The sequence below is a fragment of the Heteronotia binoei genome, chromosome 2 (assembly GCF_032191835.1).
Source record: "Heteronotia binoei isolate CCM8104 ecotype False Entrance Well chromosome 2, APGP_CSIRO_Hbin_v1, whole genome shotgun sequence".
NCBI classification, from domain to species: Eukaryota; Metazoa; Chordata; class Lepidosauria; order Squamata; family Gekkonidae; genus Heteronotia; species Heteronotia binoei.
In genome coordinates, this window is record NC_083224.1 from 62149696 (window position 1) to 62177009 (window position 27314).

Sequence of the window (27314 nt, forward strand, 5' to 3'; positions counted from 1 at the left end):
TGTGCACACGCTGATCCTTGGCAAATTCTTTTGTCTGTACACTGTAAAGAATCACAGAACAGAATCAAAGAGTTGGAAGGGTCCTTGCTGGCGCTCTCAGACTACAACTTGGAAGTCCTTCACACTAGAAGCATTGGGAGTTCAAGATGTTCCCAGCTGTCTTCTTGTTTTCACCAGAGAATGGGCACATTGTGTGAACAGCCCTGGTCCAAGTGGAGGTGGCTAAGTCTTGCCTCCATGTGCTGCCAGCAGCTTCAGCCTTAATTTCTTCATAGGTCAAAGTTCATGGTGTCTTGAGAGGACCTATGCAAATGAACAGTTGGGTTAAGACATAAAGACACAAGGGATCCCTGTTTCAAAGAGCCTACAGTGAAACCAGGTCTTCAAAGGAAGCCAAAACACAGCCCACCAGCCACATAGCACGGCCAACTGATACCACCAACTGGAGATGTTTTTAGATTGTTATATTGCTTTTAGATTTATATTGTTTTATTATATGTATCTGATTTTAACCTTGTATTGTTGACTGCTGTTACCCACCCAGAGCCCATTTGAGAAAGGGCAGACTATAAATTTAAATAAATAAATGTTCTTGTGCTGAGGCTGCAGGAAGATATACATCTTAACAAATACAAGTGTACAAGTGTATGTATGGAAAGTAACTCCATCCAAAGTGGGGAAATATGGTTTAAATGGGTTTCAATCACTGGAAGAGAGCCAACACAGCAAAAGTGTTCATTACCTCATAGCAACATGCTTTGTGCAAGATTCTTTCCTGTTGATCATACTCATGAAGCTTAAGGTGGTGAATTTGTTCTTTTAATTTTTTTTTAAATGGCTCAGGAGCTTGAAAGAGAATTGAGATGGTGTGTGCAGCCTGAAGGTCACTCTTGGTTTCAGATGCAAATTTGATGCTCTTGGCATTCAGGATAGAAAGATTAGAAGCAAAGGCGATTTTTATAGGCAGAGATGAGGCAATGTCTCTGCTTGCTAGCTTTTGAAAAAGGGATTTTTCCAAGCTAAACCACCAAGCTCCTAGCTCTACAGAGGGCTGACTCAAAGTTTTGGTTAAAGGATCAGAAACTCCTCCTCCTCCTCCTCCCTTTGCATTTACACTAAGTCTAGATTGGCATAATTTATGACCTATCAAGCCCAATGCCGCAGACCTGATATTTATAGATGTGCTGGGACTTGTCTTGGGACTGTAAAAACAAGGGATTCGTTGAACAACTGCAGGCCATGCTATGTGGCTGGTGGGCTATGTTTTGTCTTGCTCTGAAGATCTGGTTTCACTGTAGGCTCTTTGGAACAGGGATCCTTTGTATCTTGTTCTATGCAATTACTATTACAACTGATTTCCAAGCTTGGTTTGAAATACAGGACATCATACAATGAACATTGTCTTCTCATGAAAAATTGTCTTCACAGAAAGCAGTCATAGCACTCCCAATAATTATTGGGGGGGAGGGGTTTCTAGACAACAGATAGCAAAACTTACATATACATTAACATGGCTGGGGATATCAAAACACTCCAAACAATCCTGACATTTCATGAAGCAGCTGAGTTGCCCTCTGCATTATTTTATTTTGGCACAAATCCCAGGACTGATATGCTTAATCTGTTCAGAGGTGTGCAGAAGGCACTCAGAATTTCCAGTCACTCTCCAAGCAATTAAAGGTAGCTCCCTGCCCCTCCTCCAGAGCTGCTGTAATCTCTCGGATATGAATTGGAATTCTGGATATTACTTCTGAACTTGATGAATTTGAATTCTGAATATTGCTTCTTGGATATTGATTGAATGCACTTTGATGAATTTCAAATATTTATATTTGTATATTTTCAGGCATTGTGGAATCATTTTCTGTTAACTATATTTTAAAATATATAGTATATAGAATTAGTGACTTTTGTCTAAATTAATTTCCAGCGCTTATACAGTACTTTTCCGGTTTGGATATTGCACTGGAGCAATCATTAATTTCCTGGACATTCTTATCAACACAGGGAGAATCCAGTTGTAAATGAACACCCAATGCCCTGTAGGTGCAGCCTTACTGCCAGGGAGCATTGTATCTACTGACCTGAGACATAACACAGTTTGAGATAACAAGAACTCAGTTAGAAAAGATGCAGCCAAGACACCTGTAGAATGGATCCAGGGTACTCCTGTGCAACTCTAGATAACCATTCAGTGGGGGGGGGGGGAACCCTGTGTGAATCTGATCTCCAAGGCTTAAAAAACTCTGCCAATTAATGCTAATTCAAATCCCTGTTTTCTGGCAATGATCCTGGCAATATGCAACCATCTGTGTCACCCCAGGATTCTCTATTACTGTTCATGCATCCCAGAACTAATAGTTAACCCCAAGATACAGCTTCACTTGTTGCAACTGAGACTTTCCCTGGCTGTGGCTTTAAATAGTCTGTTGCTTCTTTCTCCACTCCTTTTAGAGAAGAAGAGTTGGGTTACAAGAGCAGAGTGATAAACAGTAAAATGAGTGTTGGTTAGTAGTGCAGCTCTGTTCTTCCATTTGCCTGCCTACACTCAGTTCCTCAGGACTCCACTGAACTGGTAGGAAAAATGCCGCAGGTGAAAGTCCCAGGTAGGTCTAATTCCCATCCTGAAATGAAAGTAGATCAATTAGCACAGGTAGCTACTGCTGCCTTCCTGTATAATGAGGCAGCTGCTAATTGCCCAACTTAAAGAATTCATTCAGAAGGAAACTCCTTTTTTAAAAATGTGTTTGAGAAGAAAATGGAAAGAGTGGGAACTCAAGTAAAGGTCTGGAATGGCCATTAGCTGTGCAAAATGAGTAATCTGGATTGAAATGTCATGGGAGTGGCCAGTATACTGCAGATATGAAGTTATTTGGGCAAGACTGCAATTCCAATTTTGCAGAGTCCAGCCACAAAACCAGTGGTAATAATAAAAACACAGGCATGCTCAGACATATGGTTTCCATTGATTGTAAAAGGTTTGACTGAATATCATTTGAATCGGCCCTTGATTCAAAGAGCCTGTATGTTGTTCAGACGTGCTCAAAAATAATTCCAAAGTGAGACTTAAATATAGCCCCTTTTTATCCACAAGCATGTGTCCTCACTAGTGTGCTTTCCAGAATTATCTTGTGCAGAAATGGCAATATAGTCCAAAAGAGCCTGGAACAGAATGATTAAAAAATTAGATTTTTTTTGCAGTAGAATAACATATTCTATTACAGATATAAATATTCTATTACAGATATAAATGTCCTGTATGAAAGTGATCCCAGTTTAACAATCACAGTAATTATCACTTTCCCCCCATTCATACAATAAAATTTCCTGAAGAGGACAATGCTATTAAAACATTATGTTCTAAAAATATATATATATTCTTTGTACAGTATTTTAATAAAGGTGCTTAGTTAAATTATAAGGAAATGGTTCAACCAGGTCCCCCCTAATATTTGTATACAAAAGACCTGTAAATTGTATATAATAATAAAAAATAGTTGCAACTAGTGGCCAAGAATTTCTATAGTAATCATGATGCCACATGACATTTTTGCCATCTCCCAATAAAGACTGCTGATTTTTTTCTGAGAAAATGCTAAGCATGCAATAACTTCTTTGGAACAAGATAGTTATACAGCTATGTCATGATTTGTACTTGTATATGCTTTTGAACAGGACAATTACTAACTGTAGAATAGAAATGTTGCCTCATGACAGGGCCCTCCTAGCCAGAGTTACATCCTTCTAAGCCCATTGAAGTCAATGAGTTTAAGATGGCACTGCAAGCCTTTCTTGAGACCATGCTTTCCTTCCTTGCATCAAGAAAGCAGCTGAATCCTGGCATTAGATACACAACAACATTGTCATCACAGAACTGAAAGCGCAATTGGAACTTTGTTTAGTAGCTATAGAAGTACTGATTCAATCTTGCAGTTATAATGAGCAAACATGGAGTACTTAGCTTTAAAAGTTCATATAGTCTGTGTGATTAATAGGCAACATACAAACAAAACTTTTGGGTCACCCACAGTGTGACAAAAATTAGGAATAGCCTTTAAATCATTCAAAGTTGGAGGTCCAGGAATCTGTTTAAAAAGGAGAGGAAGAACCTCAGCAGGATATAATGTCATACGGTCTACTCTCCAAGCAGTCATTTTTTCCAGCAGAACTGATTTCTGTAATATGTAATTATGGGAGAGCTTCAAGTCCCACCTGGAGGCTGGCACACTAAGCCATGGTATGTTATAGTGTGTATCCGGACCAGTGTCACTGTAAGGATAGCACTGTGCCACTTTGCTAATGTAGTCCAACCAGATCTCTTTTGAAAAATATATAGCACCCATGGAGAGAGGGGCTCCATTGTTAAACCAGGAGAAGTTTCCGTTTTGGTAATCTTGCCTAGAAAATCTTGAAAGCAAACATCAAACGCCACCCAGTTCAATATTCAGGAGTAAGGAGACTTTCTGCTCATGAGTTGCACCAGAAATTTGCACTCCTAAACAAGCACTCCATGGGCAGAGATTAGGGCTTAGCACCCTTCAACATCATATTCTCATACTGAGTAAGCATGCTTTACTGGCGCTTAATTTCTAGAAACTGAGATATTGGGGTTTGTGTCTGTCTGGAAACACATCATGACAGCCTTCAGGTTTTGAATAGTCCTCATTATGAGGCTTTCTGCTGGACATGATAGCTGCAGTGGCTACTGTCTTTCTGCCACGAGTCAACTGGCAGTGATTGGTACTTTGGCTCCACAGAGGGAAATAAAACTGAAAAATGGATGTTGGCCCTAGCCACTATCAATCCTCTCCCCCTTGCTTGGTTGGGCAAATGAGTGGTGGATAGTGGCAAACTGGAAGACAAAGGTTAATGCTAGTGGTGTTATAGCACCAAGGAGAAGGGGTGAGTCCTCACCACCACTCAGAGAGAGTGGAAGCTGGAACTCAGCCTGCTCCTTAAAGGCAGCAGCTGGTCCTCTCAAGATGCTAATCTCAGTAGCTGCCTCAGGATGCTGACCTGAGATGATGCTGTATCTGATCTCCAAGTGTGTGTTCCCAATGCCTGGCCCCTTTTATATGTTCATTGGGGTGATGATGACTGGGGTCACTCCTGCTGGCTTCACCACTAACTCGTGTGTTTAAAATTACAATTTGCACACTGTCCACATTTATGGATATATAACCAATGCACACATGTATTCTGATATCTAGGAAAATGGAAGATCTTGAATCATGAAAATAGGAGCATATGCATATTCCAAATTCTCTACAAATAGCATCTCTGAATGCATGGAGTTTGAGGGTGTGAACCCAAATGAATTTACCAAAAGGGTTTGAAATGATGTAAATCACAGGTACTGCTTTAAAGCCCCTAGAACTTGCAAGTAGGATTGGAAGGACTGCAATCCAAGAACTGACCACAGCAATGAGGAAACTTGAGCAAGCTCCTTCAACTGTTTATTTAATTGGTGGCATTTTTTGTTCTAAAGATGTACAAAAGTTGTGGTATACAATGTGTGTAGACAAGAATTCCGTAATCCCTTGGAAAATATAACTGTTCTTTTCGCTGAATAAATATGGACAACAGGTAAAACCTTTATCATGTGATTAAACATGGAGATCTGATCACATTTTTATTTCATTTTAATCTCAAGCAGTGGAGGAGAAACGTGAGTATTATTAGGCCTTCTTTATGCCTTCTGCTGCCCTGTCAAGCAGATGATCAATGGCAACATCCGACAGATCATGGCAACTCAAGGACTGTCCATTTCTCAGCAGTAATTGCCAAAACCTAGAGACTCATCCAGGGATGAGCTTGCATGGAGCATGGCAGAGGGAAGGGGTCCTTGTGATTTTTGGTTCACCACTGAGAGAAGTTTTACCCATCTTTCAGAGACCTTCTTGTGAAATTCCAAACAGTAATAGATTGAAGCTCTATGTGAACCCTTTAATATTTTTACTACTACCATCATAGAACCAACAAATAGCTATTGTGGCTTATATTTGCTCAGTGATGTCCACAAATTGCTCCAGTTTTCATGTACAGGATTGATCCAAGAATGTGACATGAAATGACCCTAAAATCACCCTTTGAGCAAAAACAGTAAAGCTCTTGAAGTTTTCTACCTGCTCAGAAGGGGCATGGGACTAGGTCATCATCTTTATTCCTTCAAAATACCTGCCATCTCTCACTTTCCCTTATAACTCCAACCAGTAGGTATCATTTCCGTCTGCCACTCAATCAATCTTGTCTAGTTTACCCATCAGAGCTTTAATCAAACAATAATGCAGAGCCCTGTACTGCTTCCTGGCCTCTGATTGCATGTTTTGAGCTTTTCAGAACTGGACTGGTTACTTCCATGTCCTTTATTAAGGTGCAATACTTCTGTGCAAACAATGCAGTCCAATTTCCTCTGTCCCTTGTTTTACTCAAGAACTAGCTGGAAAAACCTGTTCCTATAAGGTGGACCCAACCAGCACCTACCCGCTTGGGAAACAGGAAGAAAAGGGTGAACGATGGCTGAAGTTTCCTGATGGTGTGCTCACCCTGACATGAGGCTGTGAACCTGACTCTAGTCTTGTCTATTTATCCTGCTCTTGGTGGATCACTATGCTTGGGGACTGGGAATTGGCAGGTTGCACTGCTGAGAAATGACTGTCTTTATGGGCTATCTGGCTGAGCATGGACTTCTTTGCCTAGCAGCCTCTGTCCTTGAAGAATTTGCTGCCAGGATGGAACTGAGCTGAACAAGTGGCTGCTTGGAAAACACAGATATAGCATCTCTAAGCAGGCACTAGGAACTCAGAGCAGAATGTCCAGATTCCTTCCCCTTATTTCCCATCTCCTAGCTTACTATTCCTGGTTTACTTTCCATGTGCACTGTCTGTCTGGAAAGTAGTGTTGTATGCATCTGTCACTAGCATGGCCTTAAGCATTCCCATCCCGTTGCCATGACATCCTGTGTGCATCCTGTTTATTCAACTTGCATATTGTCTGCTGAACTGTATTGTATTTCTGTTTTTTCCATATCTACCATAAAAGCAGCACTTGCACACAGCAGCTATTCCCAGACAGCAAATGCTTGGCTGGTTGGTCACTGAAGTAAGTAGGCATAGAATACAGCTGCAATGCAGTTGAAAATGCTGCCAATAAAAGAGACAGAGAAGCTTCTCTCTTTTTTATTGACAGCCTTTTCAATTACATTGCAGTTGTATTCCATGCCTACTTACTTCAGAATAAATCCCACTTAATTAAGTGTGATTTACTTTGGCGTAAGCATGAATATGATTGGGCTGTAAATCCATAAGAACCTTTTGCAGGCAGTTGTGTTGGTGCAAGTTGAGTTGGCTGAATTTTAACAAATACCATTAATTAAAGGGTCCATACTAGAGTAACCTTTAGTCTTGTATAGTTGTCTTTATGTGAAGTGTTTCCACCTCTACAAGGGTATGTGCACATTATATAATTGCTAACTACAACAAGAAATCATCATGTGGCAGCATCAGTCCATTGAGAAGGTCAGAAGTCTGCTGTTCGGAGGTCTGGCTCTATGATTGCCCACAGCTGAGGACTCTGGTCAAAACCAGTTGTGACCCTTGCACTTTTCTGTATAGTTTTCCCATCATAAATGAGGTGGTTTTCTGTTGTGGATAAAGATAATAGGCTACTCCCAGACTCTGACCTCTAGAGAAAGGGTTCATAGTGTCCTTGAGGAAACTCCTTACAGGTAAGACTCTTCTTTCTTAATCACATGGGTTCTCATGAGCTTGGAAATCCCATCTGTTATGAAGCTGACTGTTTACTGCCATTTCATAGTCCTTGGTAGGTAGGAACACCCCCAAAAGGTACAACCTTCACAGTCCAGGCCCAAGACAGGTCCCTGCAGCAACACTGGTGTAAGCTCGAGATGAGGTCTGTCACTTCCCATACTTCTGATGGGTAGGAGTTTGCCAAGCTCCATCAGTATCTTCCTCATTGTGGTTCCCCAAGCAGACATTTCAATGGCTTGGCCAGAGAATAGGCCTTCTTGGTAGCCTATACTTTGATGATGTCATGAATGCTTTGGGTGTGAAAAGCCAATCCCATCTGCCTTCATTTTGCTTCTGCTTGTACTCTCTTTGCCGTGTCATCCTGCTCAGTGTTACAGATATGTTTGGATGTGGAGAAAGACAAGCTCCAGCTATTCAGAATCTAGAACAGTCAAGTGGAGACAAAGAGAAGCTTGTTGATCTTTTCCATCCTGTCTTGAATCTCTGCATTCATTGTTTGTTATTTGTTCCCAATCTCTCCTTGTTTTCCTAGTTTTAGTCCCTGGGATCTCCAGTTAAATAAATCTAGGGTAAAAGTGTTGATAAAAAAGCCTTACCTAAAATCTTGGGGAGACCTGCTAATCAGGGTAAATTTCACTGAGGGAGACTGATTGATGGAACAACTTGGGAAAAGACAGCTCCCTATATCTGTGACCTGGCTTCCTGTAACCCTCAGGTCACACCCAGAACTGTGGTGCAGGATTATTTCCATTTCCATGGCAGGACTGGACCTACATATTTTTTGAGGAGGGGTAAAATTAAAAAATGGGCCCTTTGTGGGCCCATTCTATCTTATGGGCCCATAGAATAGAATGGACTCCATAGCCAATTTCAGGCCTCCTTTCTGGCGGTGCCTTTCTTTGCCCCTGCCTAGATCCGGCCCTGTTCCATGGCAACTGTCACACATTTGGAAGCTCTTCAGGTCCCTGTGGTATCAAAGAACATGAGAACCCTAGCCATTTTTAGGCATTAAGTTTCTTACACTGGGTTCACATGTATGATCAAAAGATACACTGAGCCTAGTGGTTCTCAATCTCATATTTTACACGTTACCAATCATCAAAACACTTGGGTTCCACCATAACAGAAACAAACAAAAAAACCCCACACTTTTTTTAGAAAGACATTTATATGTTTATAGGCATTCTGTTATTATACCCATTATTTACATTTTAAAGACATAAAAAATTGTAGAAACTCAATGGATAACCTCTTGGGTAGGGTTGGCAAGATGCTGCACTTCAAAAACACTTGCTGGTAGGCAGGGAAATTGGGGGATTAAGGGGAACACCAAGCATGCCAAAAATTGGCAGATGGATAATCTGTGGCAGGTAGGGTCAGCAGGAGATTGCACATCACATTTGCGAGTGGATATGGTGATTGAGATAGAGAGAATGTGTCCCACCACTGGTACATGTGTACCAGTCAGTTAAACACTATTCTACCCACTCCTCTCCTGAGGGTGAAAATACACGTGTCATGGCACCAGAAAATGCCTGAAAAGGTCCCCTGTATGCTCTCAAAGAGGAGAGGAATAGTGTGAAACAATCCCATTCTTTTTCCATAATGGCACCAAACTGTCTAATGACTTCTCCCAACAGAAACTGATGATGCCATGCGCTCATTTGCTGAGAAAGTCTTTGCTTCAGAGGTGAAGGATGAAGGCGGTCGACATGAAATCTCGCCCTTTGATGTGGAAGATGTCTGCCCCATCTCTCACCATGAGATGCAGGAGCATCTGATCATGCAGGATACCACAAGTGACTCTGACAAACGGTAAAAATGAAGTTGGAGGAAAGCATGGGAAATTGGGGCTGAATGACCAGGACCATGACAGGCACAATTAGAGCCAGATGTAGAGCCAGAGAATACTCACCTCAAGACCCAAACCAGAGGTGCAACCGAAGGCATTTTGTCAAGTCTGTTGGGGCAAAATATAAAACAAAATAAAAAATAATACAAAAGAAACATAAAAGAATGATAAAGATTATAAAATAAGATACAGTTCATATTTGCTAATGTGATTCCCAAGTATTTTACCTTCTTTTCAACCTTAATGCCCGTTTTATTCATCAAGTTGTACTTGTACTTTCATATTTTACTAACATAGTTGCTTTCTGTTTATTAATTTAAAAACCCGCTAATGCACCCAATTCTTTTAATTTGAGCATCAAAAAAATCAACTCCCTTTAACAGATCTTCCAGAGCTAGCACCAAGTCAGCCACAAAGCCTTAATTTATAAGTCTCATTTTAAAATCTTTGCACATCCAGTCTTATCCTCTTTTATAAATCAGTTCAAAATTTCAAGAACTAAAATAGACAGGAGACAGGAAAATGGGCAGCCTTGTTTTGTTCCTCTCTGGATCTCTCATGGTTTAGTTAATCCTCTATTAACATTTTTTTTGCTGACTGTGTAGTGTAAATTGACTTCACCCATTTTACAAAATTATCTCCAAAATGCATATAATCTAAAACATAAAAGTCCAGTTCTATTTATCAAATGCTTTCTCTACAAAAAAAAAATCAATAATATTTATGAAATGCTTTTTAAATAGCCATATTGTCCATATAAACAATATCTGCTTCTAATTTCAATATCATTTTCTTTTCTCTTTCTTTCTTTATACTTTAAGCCAGGCATCTCCCTGGGTTATTTACAAATGAAAAAATTGTTTGTTTTACGAAATTCAATTTTGTTTCCATTTCTCTTATTGCTAAGATAACTGTTAAAGTTAGAGTCCAGTAGTATCTTTAAGACCAACAACATTTTTAAAGTGCTACTTTAAAGTGCTTAAAGGTACTACTGGACTCTAACTTTATTCTGTTGCTTCAGACCAACACAGCTTCCCACCTGGATCTGTCTTCACAGATAAATATTGTGTAACATTCTTATTTTTGAGAGATATTTGAATTCCCCATATAATTTTAAGATTCATCCTTTTATTTTAATCTCCCATAGAATATTTTGTATTTTTTTTGTCTCTTCTTCTTCAGCTCAGAATTATGCTGTATCAAATAACCTCTAATGAAAGCTTTACTTGCATCACAGACCATTCTCATATCCATACCTTTGTTTAAGTTAATGTTGAAGTCTGCTGCTTGAAGGAGGGCCCTATATCTACACTGAACTCCTCTAAAGCCTTTCTGACTTGAATGTTCACAAAATAGACAACACACTGTCAGAGAGAACCCAGGCTGATTGTCTTGCTTGGTCGTGTTTCAGATGTGCTTTCTGGTGAATCAAGATGGTTCACAATGTGGAAGTGACGGGCCACCAAGCAATCCACAGTATCTTATAGTGCAGCAATATGGAGAAATGTGCAATATGATTAAGCCATAGGTTTGCCAATCCCAGGTCTCAGCGGGGTTCTCCCACTTTCCCAGGCTCCTTCCTGCTCCCAGACAGCTGGCCGGCAGGGGGAAGCTCAGCCCTCACAGCTACTATGTGCCTTTCCCTTTTAGAATGCTAGAAGAAAACTTGACTTCCGGGGGAGGAAAATGTCGAGCTGAGCTGCTTCTCATAACGGGAGCAGGTAATGGAAGGCAAATTAATGGAAGGCAAATTAATGCCTACTGCCTACATTTCTCAGTCAGAGATTTGTCCAAGATATGCACAGGAAAATTTGAGGAAATTTACCTTGGCTAAAAGGGAGACCCGGGGGGGGGGGGCTCCTTTGAGGCTTTGAGGGGTCTCCGGGAAGAGTTGCATTTTCATCATCTTCAGAAGTTTTCAAAGTCGTTTATTTGACATAAGTTCGACAGAATTCTAACCTTCTTGGACATTGTTAAACCTCTAAAGCTACGCAAGACCGGTGGGAACTTGGATAATTGGAAGAGAAGGTACAGATTACTATCTTTCACTCTGGGACTATTTACAGTTTAATGGAGTAAACTTAAAAGGTGGGAAATGAATATCTAGAAAGCTCGGAAGAAGAAGGGAGGAAGAGGTGAAATTTGGACTTTGTAAATATAAAAGACAGTGCTAAAAAGTGGAAAGGAATTTATTGTTTGGTCTACTTGCGGTTTTGAAAAAGAGCACCATTGTCACAGACCTGCAGCATATTTAAGCAATACAGGAAGTACGTCAAGGATCATGAGATCTCCTTACCAGTGTGAATGAGACTTTGTGGCAAGTAAAGCAGGAAGTAATGGATGGAAAACCTACTCTAGGAATACAGTACCATTGAGAAATTGTGGCGGCCATTGCTTGGAGGTCAAAATTAAAATAAGTTTTGTAAAGTGTTCGGGACATTAAAAATTGTTGGAATTAACTGAGAAGAGGACAAGAAGATAAGTACTATTGGACATATTATTTGTGTGGACCTTAGAAGTTTTTAAAAGGGAAAAAAATTGTAAGGAGCAGCAAAAAGTCACGACTGCCATTTTGAAACATTTAAAAACTTAAAAAAATAAATATCTTGACTTTGGGAACTTGGAGGATGGCGATATTAGGCTTGTTATAAAAGGCAAGTCCTATTTTTTTGAATTTGATAGTTGAATTTGAAATTGGTGAGGTCCAAATTTTCACTATTTTTTAAAATGTCAGAGCTCAAGCAACCCCGTACAAGGGTTACTTCATTAGAAAAAATGCAGGACCAATTAGAAGCAATGGAGGCCAGAATGATGAGAGGTATGAAAGAGATGAAAAATGAGTTGAAAAAAGAAATTATTGAAGAGATTAAAAAAGATATAAGAACATAAGAACATAAGAGAAGCCATGTTAGATCAGGCCAATGGCCCATCCAGTCCAACATTCTGTGTCACACAGCGGCCAAATATATATATATATATATATATATATATATATATATATATATATATATATATATATATATATACACACACACACACACACACACACACACACTGTGGCTAATAGCCACTGATGGACCTCTGCTCCATATTTTTATCTAACCCCTTCTTGAAGGTGGCTATGCTTCTGGACGCCACCACCTCCTGTGGCAGTGAATTCCACATGTTAATCACCCTTTGGGTGAAGAAGTACTTCCTTTTATCCGTTTTAACCTGTCTGCTCAGCAATTTCATCGAATGCCCACGAGTTCTTGTATTGTGAGAAAGGGAGAAAAGTACTTCTTTCTCTACTTTCTCCATCCCATGCATTATCTTGTAAACTTCTATCATGTCACCCCTCAGTCGACGTTTCTCCAAGCTAAAGAGCCCTAAGCGTTTCAACCTTTCTTCATAGGGAAGGTGTTCCAGCCCTTTAATCATTTTAGTTGCCCTTTTCTGAACTTTCTCCAATGCTATAATATCCTTTTTGAGGTGCGGCGACCAGAACTGCACACAGTACTCCAAATGAGACCGCACCATCGATTTATACAGAGGCATTATGATACTGGCTGATTTGTTTTCAATTCCCTTCCTAATAATTCCCAGCATGGCGTTGGCCTTTTTTATTGCAAACGCACACTGTCTTGACATTTTCAGTGAATTATCTACCATGACCCCAAGATCTCTCTCTTGGTCTGTCTCTGCCAGTTCACACCCCATCAACTTGTATTTGTAGCTGGGATTCTTGGCCCCAATGTGCATTACTTTGCACTTGGCCACATTGAACCGCATCTGCCACGTTGACGCCCACTCACCCAGCCTCAACAGATCCCTTTGGAGTTCCTCACAATCCTCTCTGGTTCTCACCACCCTGAACAATTTAGTGTCATCCGCAAATTTGGCCACTTCACTGCTCACTCCCAACTCTAAATCATTTATGAACAAGTTAAAGAGGATGGGACCCAGTACCGAGCCCTGCGGCACCCCACTGCTTACCGTCCTCCACTGCGAAGACTGCCCATTTATACTCACTCTCTGCTTCCTATTACTCAGCCAGTTTTTGATCCACAAGAGGACCTGTCCTTTTACTCCATGACTCTCAAGCTTTCTAAGGAGCCTTTGATGAGGAACTTTATCAAAAGCTTTCTGGAAGTCAAGGTAAACAACATCTATATGGAGGATCTCAGAAAGGAAACAGAGGAAACATCTAAGAAAGTGCAGGAGATAGAAGGCAGAATGAAACTATATGATTCCACCTTTTTGAAAATGCAAGTAAAAGTGACAATCCATGACTGCAAATTGATGGAGACTCAGATACGTCTGAGAGGAGTACCTGAAAAGGAAGATGGTGATCTAAAAGAATATATAATAAAAATAATTGCAGAATTTTTAGAGGAAAATCCTGAAGAGACTAAAAACATGTATGACTATATGTATAGAATGAACTCACTTTATGCAAAGAAAAATAACCTACCAAGAGATGTTGTTATAAGATTTATAACAAAGGAAATGGTGGGAAGGATCATGAATAAAAACTTTGAAAAGACATTGATAGTGGGAGGCAGTAGAGTAAGAATCATGAAGGAGCTGCCAAGGCAAGTGATAAATGATAGAAGAACATATAAAAAATTGACAGAAAAATTATGAGATAATGAAATAAGATTTAGATGGATGATACCTGAAGGTCTGAGCTTCGAACTTCAGGGGAAAAGAATCACAATTACAAATGAACAGGAAATGTGTAGATTTTATGAAGAAAATAAAGAATTTGCATCATGATGGATTACAAATTATTGTCTTGGAATGTAAATGGACTAAATTCACCACAAAAAAGAAGGGCAACATTTCATTGGATTAAGAAACAAAACTGTAATATAATTTGTTTACAAGAAGTGCATATTAAACAAAAGGATTATAATTTTTTATGGAATAAACAGTTGGGACTAGAATTTTTTTCATTGGCTGAACAGAAGAAAAGGGGAGTGATTTTTTATATTAAACAAGAATTGGAGCCAAAATTAGTGTTTAAAGATAAAGATGGGAGATTTGTAGCAGTAGAAACAATATTAAATGGAAAGAAAACATTGTTATTGGGACTGTATGCGCCTAATGATACAAAGGATGCTTTTTAAAAAGACATTATACAACAGCTTGATGAACTGACCTGTGACCAAGTTTTGATAATGGGAGATTTTAATGGAACAGTTAAGAACTCGTTGGACAGATCTGGAGGGGAAAAAAACCAACAGTAAAGAAGGAAAACTGCCAAAGTCTTTTTTTGAATTGGTTAAACAAGAAAATCTAGAAGATATATGGAGGAAATTTAACCCTGAAGTTCAGGATTATACTTTTTTTTTCAGCAAGACATAAAACTTTTTCTAGAATTGACATGTTGTGGGGAACTAAATATTTAGGTCTTATAACAAGAAAAATAGAGATTTTACCTAAAATTGGGGCTGACCATAACCCAATAATGTGGATTACAAAATTGTCCAAGAAGTTAAGAAGATGGAGATTAAATGAAGATTTGCTACAGAATAAAGAAATAGTGACATACCTAGAAAATGGATATACAGCTATATATTTTAAAACTTTTAAAGATGAGTTAACACCAAAATTGCAGAAGTTGATGAATATGATAAGAATAAAAGGGAAAATACCAAATACATGGAAGGAAGCTGTTATTTCGTTGATACCTAAGGAAGATAGAGATGTCACAAATGTAAAAAATTATAGACCAATTTCGCTATTAAATAATGATTACAAAATATATACAAGAATCTTGGCAGAATGGCTTAAACAGTATTTGATAAATTTTATAAAGGAAGATCAAGCAGGGTTTCTTCCCAAGAGGCAAATAAGAGACAATATTAGAACTGTTGTAAATATTGTAGAATATTATGAAAGACATCCAGAAAAAGTAGCATTATTCTTTACAGATGCAGAGAAAGCATTTGACAATTTAAACGGGGACTTTATGTTTGCAGTAATGGAAAACATGGAGCTGGGAGAAAATTTTATAAGAATGATAAAAGCAATATATTCTGAACAAAGTGCAAGGTTATGTATAAATGCAGATCTTACAGAAGATACAAAGATTAGTAAAGGTACTAGACAAGGTTGTCCACTTTCACCATTGTTGTTTATAATGACTCTTGAAATATTATTGATGCAGGTCCAAGAAGAAAAAGATATAGAAGGATGAAGAGTAAAAGGATTTACTTACAAATACAGAGCTTTTGCGGATGATATAATGTTTATAAATTAAAACCCCATACAAATTACTCCTTTGCTGTTAGCTAAAATACAAGAATATGGGGAGTTGGTGGGACTTTGTATTAATAGAGAAAAATAAAAAATTCTGTGTAAAAATATGGAAATAAACAAGCAACAAGAACTTTAGAGACTAACGGGTTGTGAAGTCACCTCCAAGGTAAAATATCTGGGGGTGGAGATAACAATGAAGAATATTGATCTGTTTAAAAATAATTATGAGAAGTTATGGCTTAAATGGATGAAGACATGCTAAAATGGAACAAGCTTAATTTGTCATTGTTGGGTAGAATAGCTGCAATTAAAATGAATATTCTACCAAGAATAATGTATTTGTTTCAAACTATTCCTATTGTGAAGGATAGTAAACAATTTGATAAATGGAGAAGGAAAATTTTGGAATTTGTATGGGCTGGGAAGAAACCAAGAATTAAAATGAAAATTTTGACAGATGCAAAAGATTTCAATTTCAATTACCGAATTTAAAATTATATCAGGAAACAGTTTGTTTGGTGTGGATAAAAGAATGGATAACGCTGTTAAACAAAAAGCTCTTAGTGCTGGAAGGTCACGGAAATAAATTTGGCTGGCATGCGTATTTGTACTATGGAAAAAAGAAGATGGACGGTTTTTTCTCTCACCATTATATAAGAAATAATTTGCTGAATACGTGGATGAAATATAAGAAGTATGGAGATGAGAGAAGACTGTTATGGATAATACCAGCTGAAGTAATAAAAATAACAGCCGAGATAGGTGAAGAAAAGTGGTTGTCATATAGTCAATTATTAAAAATACAAAGTGGCAAAATAGAACTGAAAACTGCTGAAGAGTTGAATCATAAATATGATTGGTTTCAAATGCAACAAATAAAGAGCTTGGTGGAGAATGATATTAAAACTGAAGGAATAAGGAAAGAGCAAACAGAAATGGGAAAAGTTCTGCTTGGAGACAATGATAAATTAATTTCAAAAGTATATAAATTACTTTTACAATGGTCTACAGAAGATGAAGTAGTGAAATCTCAAATGATTAAATGGGCAATTAATGTAAATAAAGAAATACAGATGGAAACTTGGGAATATTTGTGGAAGAACTCTATGAAACTTTCAACATGTCAAAGTATTAAAGAAAACTGTTTTAAGATGATGTATAGATGGTATATGACTCCTAAAAAATTGGCAAATGCCAGACAGATGTTGGAAATGTAAAAAACATGAAGGTTCTTTCTACCATATGTGGTGGACTTGTGAAAGAGCTAAAATGTTTTGGCAGATGATTCAGCAAGAGATCTCTAAGACTTTGGGATATGAATTCAATAAAGTTGCAGAGACTTTTCTGTTGGGATTACAAATGGAAAAATTTCCAAAAGAAGACAGAACTTTAATCTGGTACTTGCTTTCAGCTGCTAGGACATTGTATACACAGTTGTGGAAGCAAGAAAAATACCAGAGAAATGGGATTGGATTGTTAAAGTGAAATGGATAAGTTAACATGGAGTGAAATGGATAAGTTAACAAGACCTTTAAGAGACTATGATTTAGAAGTATTCAAGATGGAGTGGAAGAAGTTTAGAAGATACGTAGAAAAAGAATGGAAAATAAAGGGATATTGGACAATTTTTGATAATTAATTAAAAGTGGGAGGAGGATATGAACTGGGGTTCTTATTAATTAGGGGTACCTTTTATAATGATGGTTTGAATAGAGTACACCGGCGGGGGTCAAGTAATGGGGGGAGGGGTAGGTAGAAAGTAATATATGGGATAGAGAAAAAGTAATTATTAATGTTATAAGAAATTGAATATATTGCCAAATGTTACCAATAAAAATTGTTTGAATTGATAGAATGCTAGAAGAAAACTGCAAAGGCTTTCTTTTTGGATGGTGTGTCTGTGTCTTTAAGGCTGAATGGGAGTGGGGTTAGCAGGCAGAACAACATGACTGCTTCCAGTAGCTGTGAAAGCAGCCCAGACCTTTGCCGTACAAGCTTTTCAGAAGTTGTTTGCATAGTAAAGGGTAAACTTGGTTTCCCTGTGTTATTGGAAAACCAGCAAATCGTGAGTAAACTGCCCCAATGAGACCACATGCAGGATACCACATGAGTGTGGAATTATAAACTGTTTTCATTTTGCTTCTTTGTGTGTGTGTGTGTGTGTGTGTGAGAGAGAGAGAGAGAGAGAGAGAGATTATTTGTAGCTGCTTGGGTGAGGAATAGGGTTGCCAATCCCCAGGTGGGGGCAGGGGATCCCCCGGTTTGGAGACCCTCCCCCTGCTTCAGGGTCATCAGAAAGCGGGGGGAGGGGAGGGAAATGTCTGCTGGGAACTCTGTTATTCCCTATGGAGATTTATTCCCATAGAAAATAGTGGAGAATTGATCCGCGGGTATCTAGGGCTCTGGGGGGGGGCTGTTTTTTGAGGTAGAAGCACCAAATTTTCAGTATAGCATCTACTGCCTCTCCCCAAAATATCCCCCAAGTTTCAAAACGATTGGACCAGGGGGTACAATTCTATGAGCCCCAAAAGAAGGTGCCCCTATCCTTCATTATTTCCTATAGAAGGAAGGCATTGAAAAGGTGCGCCGTCCCTTTAAATGTGATGGCCAGAACTCCCTTTGGAGTTCAATTATGCTTGTCACAGCCTTGATCTTGGCTCCACCCCCAAAGTCCCCAGATATTTCTTAAATTGGACTTGGCAACCCTAGTGAGGAAATAAAGACTGTATTTAGGGGAACTGCACTGCTGTGTTTTAATTCATTTATTTTAGGGAAAGACTCATGGCTCCACCCCCAAAGTTTCCCAGTCCCACCCCTCAAAGTCCCCAGATATTATCTGAGTTAGATTTGGTAATCCACCATGAAGCTTTCAGTCTGTTCTTGCATTGGTTAATCCCAGTAGAGAAAGATGAAGGAATCCAGTATTCAAATACCCAGTTTAAATCTTAAATCAGATCTCAGCTAGCTTTGCCACTCTACCAGGGGTGAGGGGTGTGGGGGGTTGAGATCTCCAGGAATTACAGTGGATCTCCAGACTACAGTGATCAGTTTACCTAGAGAAAATGGCAGCTTTTGAGAGTGGACTCTATGCAATTTTACCCCACTGAGGTCCTTCCCCTTCCCAAACTCCACCCTTTCAAGATTCTACCTCCAAATCATCAAGAATTTCCCATCCTGGAGATAGCAACAATACTCTCTGCACAGATTTTCAAAATCTAAAGCAATGTTAAAGCAAAGAATGTATAGGGACAATAACTGCTGTCCTCCTTTTCTAGTAACTTGAATAGCACAAAACTGATTCTAAGCCTGTTGCTTTCCTTTCGTTTTTGTTCTTCATTCATAATAGGAAGAAGAGACTCTTGCGGCTGAAGACCATTGCCTTGGTTCTTCCAATTGCAGGAAAGTCTTCAACCAAACTGTCCACCATTGATGAAGTCATCTCTACCTCAGCTCAGTATCAAGCTGTGCCCAAATTCCAGCGTGTGCAGATCACAGGGGACTATGCAGCAGGGGTCAGTAGCTAGAGGATCCAAGCCATCTCCTGACAGGACTGAATAAATTCTCTCATAACTTCCTCCTCACTAGATCACTCAGATACTAAATTACTTCATGGTAATTCCAGATGGACAGCCATGCTGCTCTTTAGCACCAACATAAAATGGGTGTCCAGTGGCATCCTGAAGACTAACAAGATTCATGGCATAAAAATTCATCAGTTGGAGCTCACTTAAAATGTAAGAGATGCATTTGTTGAAGGGAGCAAGAAACATGATGAACAAATGTGACTCACAAAAGCTTATGCTGGAACAAATGTTGTTAGTCTTTAAGGTTCCCAAGACTTTTCCCCCTAATAAATGCCTATGATACTCATGCAGCCATCCACAGATGTTGACACAGCTGCACTGCCTGAGGAAAGAATACTGTAGTTTTGCCCCAGGTATAAAATACTGTTGTTAGAAAGCTTGAACATGGGCTATATCCCTTCTTCTTTGCAGGAAAAGTGTTATCTTGAGTGAAGGTATGCTGCCCGCATCATGTAATGAAATTGAAGGAAAGATGCATTTACTGTGCAACAAACATTGTCACACAGAAAAGCCCTTGATGAATTGCCATCCCTTGAAATCCTCCTATAGTTCTAGCCTCAAGGAATACAGCCAAACCATGGAATGTGTGTGTGTGTGTGAGGGTTTTTTTTTCAAAAAGTCCCAATGGTTCTTCGCACTCTTAACTGGGATGGTTAACTGTTCTTTGATTGGCCTAACCTGAACTCAGGAGAAATAAATCAAACCCTGAGATGGATTTGCTGGGTCAAGGGATATCAATGACATAGAAGTGGAGCCCATCCTGGTGCTTAAAATAGCTTCATGCCCACAGACAGCCCCTGATCACTTTTCATTGCAAGCCTTAGACAATTCTTGAGAGAGGTGACTGTTAAAATATATGTTGGTATTTGCTCACTTATGGAACAATATTACTTCCTTGGGGCTCCAACTTCATCACTGCTGTTATCCCCCCCCCCCCCTTCAGTGTGAAATTGCAAGTGTAGGTTACGCTAGACTAGCATAATTGCTGCCATTTTTATCACACATGGTTTTTGCATGCTCAATTGTTTTATATTCTCTATAGACCTATCAATTTTAATGAATGTATCTTTCAGGTGACAGTGGAGGACTTTGAGCTGGTTTGCAGAGGTTTGTATCGTGCCCTGTGTATCCGGGAGAAGTACATGCAGAAATCGTTCCAGCGTTTCCCCAGGACTCCCTCCCAGTTCATGCGCAATATTGAGAATGAAGTGTGGAAGCCCAATGATGATCTATGGCCAGGTAAATCTAAGCAGTTGTAAATGGCCCTGGTGGCTAAGCAATCCTGCTTCTGAGTGTGTAACCTTGCGGAGCAGGAAACCTGCAAATGTCTGGGAAAGTGGATGCACTATCTGGACATTCAGTGGCTTCTTTGTACAAGCATGGGGTGCTGAGGAGACAGAAAACAGTGGAGTCTGCACTAGATTCAGGTGGGTAGCTGTATTGGTCTGAAGCAGCAGAACAAAGTTTGAGTCCAGTGGCACCTTTAAGACAACAAAGTTGTATTCTGGTTATAAGCTTTAATGTGTATGCACACTTCTTCAGATAAATTGAAACAGAAGTCACCAACCTTTATATATAGATAGGGCGTGAGGAGGATATTGCCAGGAAGGGCCAATTAGAATCAAGATGCATAAGTAACTGAACAGTATATACTGCTAGGACTGGAAGAAAGCCATTGGTAAGACCTGTGAATAGCAGCAAATTAGCATACAGAGTGATTACAAACAGATGAGATAACTATATGTTAGCATGTGTAGTAAAGTTAAGAAAACAATGTCTCTGTTAAGCTCTAGGGGTTCCATTGTCCTGAATCATAGAGTTGAAAGGGACCTCCATGGTCTTCTAATCCAACCCCCTGCACAATGTAGGGAATTCACAAGTACGTCCTCCCTCACCCCCAGTTATCTTGTTCCATGCCCACAGATGGCAAAACAAAAACCTCCAGGATCCTTGGCCAAACTGGTCTGGAGAAAATTGCTTCCTGACCCCAAAGTGGTGATCAGCATTTCCTTGGGCATGTAAGAAAGGCCCACCAGAACAAAACACTGATGCAACCCTTCCTACCCTCCCTCTCCTAATCTTAGTTCACAGAATCAGCACCACTGTCTGGTTTTCTAACCTCTGTTTAAAAACCTCTAAAGGAGGAGAGCTCACCACTTTCCAAGGAAGCCTGTCCCACTGAGGAACCACTCTGACTGTTTAGTTGAAAACTCTTTTGATTTAATTTCAACCGTTGGTTCTGGTCCAACCTTCTGGGGCAACAGAAAATAACTCTGCCCCATCTTCTATATGACAGTCCTTCAAGTACTTGAAGATGGTGATCATATCACCTCTCAGTTGTCTCTTCTCCAGGCTAAACATACTGAGCTCCTTCAAACTTTCCTCATAGGACTTGGTCTCCAGACCTATCACCATCTTCCTTGCCCTCCTCTAGACATGCTCCAGCTTTTCTATATTCTTCTTACATTGTGGTGCCCAAAATGGAACACAATACTCTAGGTAAGGTCTAACCAGAGCAGAAGGTGGCGATAACATCATTTTGCATGATCTGGACACCATACTTCTGTTGATATAGCCCCAAATCGAGTTTGTTGAGTGTAGAAATAACTTGTAACTCAGCAATCTCCTATTTTAGTCTGTTTCTGAGGGTTTTTTGCAATAAAACAGTTACTTTGTGGGGCTCCCATTGAATATCATGGATTGCTGAAGTGTTCTTCTCAGTTTTGTGATTCTTCATTTATCCTTTGATGTAGGGTTTGCCCTTTTTGCCCTGTGTAGATAATGGAAGGGCATTGTTGGCATTTAATGACATATACAATGTTAGAATATGAGCATGTGAATAAGCCTGAGATGGTTGCTATTGTTAGGTCCAGTGAATGCGTTGTCTGGGTTGGTTAGTAATTTCTCTTTCAGTGTATCTGAAGAAGTGTGCATGCACATAAAAGCTTATACTCAGAATAAAACTTAAGTCTGCAATAGGGAGAGAAGCTTCCTACAACTTCCTTGGAGAACCAGGCTTACACTAATGATCTTGCCAAATAGAGCCATAGAGGTTCAACTCTGTCGTTGCTGATGCCTTTATTTGATCTTTTGATGTTAAATACAGTACTTTGTGGGAGGGAGGGAGTCAGAACTTGAGAGGCAAGCAGTCCTGAAATTCAGGCTAAATTCACATGCCTGAATTTCCATATGTTACGAGTGCAACTTGATCTACATGTGAGTGGTCATGCTTTTATCACATAAATTCAATCTTGCCCATAATCTGAATCAGACCATAACCTTCCAAACTCAACTGCCACCAGCTGTCAGTTCTATTTATATACAGATTGACAAGAGGCTTATAAATCAAAGGAGGATATGGTACAACATATGAGAACTCTAGGCATCCATCTTCTTGGGCTACAGCAGAGTCCTTACATCTTTGTTTAATATCTACCCTGAGTCTCAGCAAGAAAGGCAGTTTATAATTGAAGGAAATAATAATAATAATAATAATAATAATAATAATAATAATAATAATAATAATAATAATAATAATAATAATTTCCTCTATATATTCTGGATTTCCATAGCATAGTGGATTTGAAAATTGTATGTGAACAAGATGGAATTTTCAAATTGCTGTGCAAACTAGAAATATTCTGTAATATTTTGTAAGGAAATAGTTCACCATATACACAAAACAAAAGTAAAAAATGATTTGTGTAAAGCATATCCACATTAGATATTGGTCAATGTAACAGAGGGAAGGGGGGAAAGGTGCCTTTCCTTACTGGGAAACTCCCTTAGACTAAAGGTTCCTGGAAAGAACTTGGTAACGGCTGCCACCACTCAGGGATCCCTAGAGAACATCTAGACTGACCTGCTAAGAAGAATGCTTTCTAGCACAGTACTAGTCCAATATAGAAACAACAAGGTGTAAACCCTGGAGAATACCTTATAGAAAACTTTTTCGCATCCATGCAGTCTAGTACATGAGGAGGAGATTAAGATAAATATACTGTAATGAAACAAATGAATTTAAACATCTCCATTAAAAGAAAGTTTATTATAAAAGGGGAAAAAGGAAAAAGGAAAGTTAGATTTAAAAAGGGATGGGAATAAGGCAAAGCAAAATTGACAGGAACAAAGGCAAAAGTCTTTACAAACATTCCTTGTTGCAGGAAAGGTACAATAATGCCATTAAACTTTGGGGATTTAAGCCAATCTCAGTAGTCAGCTGGTTTTCTCACTGATTCAGAATATCAGTGAAGTAGATATAGCACATAAGCCATCTCTTTTCCCACTGGGGTGAACTGGCCATTTCACTTACAGTATTAATTCCCAGTGGGCCACTGCCCTGACGGTCTGCTAGCAGCATGTAACAAGGGGAGTTGAGTTCTATGAGGTCTGTAGGTGCCGCTTGGTTCAGACATAGCCAATGACGGGTATGATGCAGGAGCAGGCAGCTGATAAAACAACACCCATGGTTGACAATGGTCCCTATAGTACTGGCTGGAAGTGCTACAGGGGCCATTCCAGGGCCATTTTAACTTTCCTGACAAACCTCTTTCCTGCCCATCACCAGGGCTTTTTTTGAGCAGGAACGCACAGGAATGCAGTTCTGGCTGGCTTGGCATCAGGGGGTGTGGCTTAATATGCACATAAGCTCCTGCTGGGCTGTTTCTTTAAAAAGCCCTATGCTAAACAATGGTGATGTCAAGGGGTGTGGCCTAATATGAAAATGAGTTCCTGCTGGGCTTTTTCTACAAAAAAAGCCCTGCCCATCATTATTATGCTCTTCTCTTGATTCAGTGTTTACTCCAACTGTGAAGGATGGTGAGGATCCTTTCCGGTCTGACAATCTCCTTGAAAATCTGGGCTACCATGTGCAGATGAAGGACGGTGTGGTGTGTGTCTATGCTGACAAAGCAGCGGCTGCCCGGGGTGAGCCAAAGGACCTGCCATACCCTAACCTGGAGGTCTTCATTGATGATATGAACTTTCTGCTGGCCCTGATAGCTCAGGGGCCTGTGTAAGTGTCCTTGAGAGACCTTTCTATAGTATCACCTTTCCACACAAAAACAGGACCAGCCCAAGATAGTATAGTGCCTGAGGAAGGAACTCTACAAGGCATTCTGCCCATGATGGAAAAAAAATGTAAATAGCATAGCTATCAATTTGCAACCTTTTAGTGACACCCAGGATCTGCTGCCCATGATGGTCTCTACATTCTGCTGGTGGTATATCAGTAGAAAAGAAATAAGAACTGAGCAGTCCTAAGAGCAATATACTGATCCCTGCCACAGTGGATTGTTCTGGTCACCCTGGAATGTGGTCTTCAGTAGCTGGGGTAACTCTAGCTGGCACAGGAAACAAGAGGGTTGGTGGTTCTGGCAAACACTGTTTGTATTGCTGAGCCTCAGTGAACCTGTCCTCTGTAGTTTATCTTGTGGAAGACCTGCATGTGGTTCTTCTGTTTCCTTTTATTCTTACAGTAAAACCTACACTCACCGTCGCCTCAAGTTCCTCTCCTCCAAATTCAAAGTGCATGAGATGTTGAATGAGATGGAAGAGCTGAAGGAGCTGAAGAGTAATCCTCATCGGGACTTCTATAACTGTCGTAAGGTAGGGAATCTGTGTAAAGAGTTGTCTTGTTAGGGTAGAAGATATAATAATGCCCCATGATGCAGCATATTGATGGTGAAAGGAGAGAAGAATGTATGAATCAGAACAAGAGCTTTCTTCAAATTATAGGCCTTCTGAGTTTTGAGGCTCATCCATAAGAAAGCTGTCGTCTTCTTTCTTTCTTTTTAGAAAATTTACTTTATGACTATATAATACTGCTTTTGTAATAGTATCATAAATGTGCATGATATTTCACATACTACATGCCCTGCACTGAGAAGCTTGCAATGTCAGTTAGAGAAATACAATAGAGAAGAGATACATGGAGGCAGAGATAGAGTTAAAAGAATCAACTGATATGAAAGACCTCTAGAGACTAGGGTTGCCAAGTCCAATTTAAGAAATATCTGGGGACTTTGGGGGTGGAGCCAGGAGACATTACGGGTGGAGCCGAGATCAAGGCTGTGACAAGCATCATTGAACTCCAAAGGGAGTTGTGGACATCACATTGAAAGGGCCATCACCTTTTCAATGCCTTCCTTCCATAGGAAATAATGAAGGATAGGGGCACCTTCTTTTGGGGCTCATAGAATTGGACCCCCTGGTCCAATCTTTTTGAAACTTGGGAGGTATTTTGGAGAGAGGCACTAGCTGCTATGCTGAAAATTTGGTGCCTCTACCCCAAAAAACAGCCCCCCCCCAGAGCCCCAGATACCCGTGGATCAATTCTCCATGATTTTCTATGGGAATAAATCTCCATAGGGAATAACAGAGTTTCCAGCAGACATTTCCCTCCCCTCCCCCTGCTTTATGACGACCCTGAAGCGGCGGGAGGGCCTCCAAACTGGGGGATCCCCTGCCCCCACCTGGGGATTGGCAACCCTACTAGAGACTCTGGAGAGCTTCTGCCAATTAGAACAGAGTAGAGTCTTTAAAACTGGAGAAGCTTGGAATTAAATCTGGGACTTTGCACATGCAGGAGAGCTAATTTTCCTACCGAAGCTACACTGGACATTCAGTGTCAGCTGCCCACAACGATCTGAGACCATCCTGTGAATGTTTATATACTCCTGTCACTGATCCAGGGATATATCAGTGTCTACCATCTCTATCATAACCCAGTCCTCCTGAAACCTACTTTTTAAAAATCTATGTTGTTTCTCTCAGTGCCTGCTGTACACTGTGCCTTCTTCCATCCTTCAAAAAATTCCAGATACTTTTGATCTTTTAAAAGAAAAAGCAGAATATGTCAAGTACATCTAAATAAAATTCGCTTAGTGAAAATAAGTAGCAGTGCAATTGTATGCAGAGTTACTGTAGATTGTCCATTGATTTCAATAGGCTTAGATCATTTGTTAAGAGGGCTGGATCTGACAGAAATGGGACTTTGTGCGGCTGAGACATGCATGTCCTAAAATGTAATGGCAGATAGAGGAAATATAGACTTTATAAAGGACACAGGCAAACACAATTAAATATATTATTTTAACTTAAAATACAAACATGCTTAAAACTCTTGCAATAATTTGTTTAAAATGGAAAGGTAGGGGAATAATGAGTATTACAATGCAATTTTAAAAATAAAACATCAAAGAAGAGCACAAGGATTACACAGCAGAAAACTAAAAAAATGCTCTCAGCCTGGGAAAACATGAAATGGCAAGGCATTGCAAGCTCCCCCTGCCTCCGTCTACTTGGATTAGCAATGGCTCTCCTGTGTAATATCCCCCTTTGGCTGTGGGTTCCCAAGTTAGAGTACTCACTAGGCACTAGTTCTCCACTGAGAAGAGACAAAGCTGACTCAGAGCATGGACACTTGATTTGCAAGCACACAACTCCAGGAAGCTTCAGCTGACCATAGGAACGCTGGGAAGTTAAATCTCTCTATTGAAACAAAGTTGCAAGGAAAACGTGGAGTTGATTTCTCATTCTGGTCTGCTCTGCCAATGGACCATAGTGGGAAATCCATTCCACTTTTTCTTTGCCACTTTGCTCCTGCTTTAGCCTCTACAAAGAGAAGGTAGAAGGAGTTGGGAACATCGTTGGCAGCAGCGGAGCTTCTCAGGGAGAGGACAGGAGGGGGGAGGAGAAGAGAGCCCCGCAGGTCTGATTGAGGCCCTCCAGAAACCGGTTTGGCCTGCAGGCTGCATGTTTGACACCCCTGGCTTAGATGGTAGTAACTGTGTACAATTGCATAGTCTGATCACACAGTTTACTAAATGGGATTACTGAGACCTCTCTGATCAGTGTCTCTTG

General features: G+C 39.8%; 1 protein-coding gene across 1 annotated transcript in view; it reads left to right on the plus strand.

Moving 5' to 3' along the window:
- The first annotated feature begins 2449 nt into the window (after positions 1-2449).
- AMPD1 (adenosine monophosphate deaminase 1) overlaps positions 2450-27314 on the plus strand; it is a 45656-nt gene continuing 20791 nt past the window's right edge. Inside the window, exons 1-6 of the mRNA XM_060231180.1 lie at positions 2450-2606; positions 9410-9584; positions 19214-19379; positions 20525-20690; positions 24246-24465; positions 24929-25058. Of these exons, the coding sequence (XP_060087163.1) occupies positions 2585-2606; positions 9410-9584; positions 19214-19379; positions 20525-20690; positions 24246-24465; positions 24929-25058 (879 nt within the window). The 5' untranslated portion in view covers positions 2450-2584. The remainder of the gene's footprint in view (positions 2607-9409; positions 9585-19213; positions 19380-20524; positions 20691-24245; positions 24466-24928; positions 25059-27314) is intronic.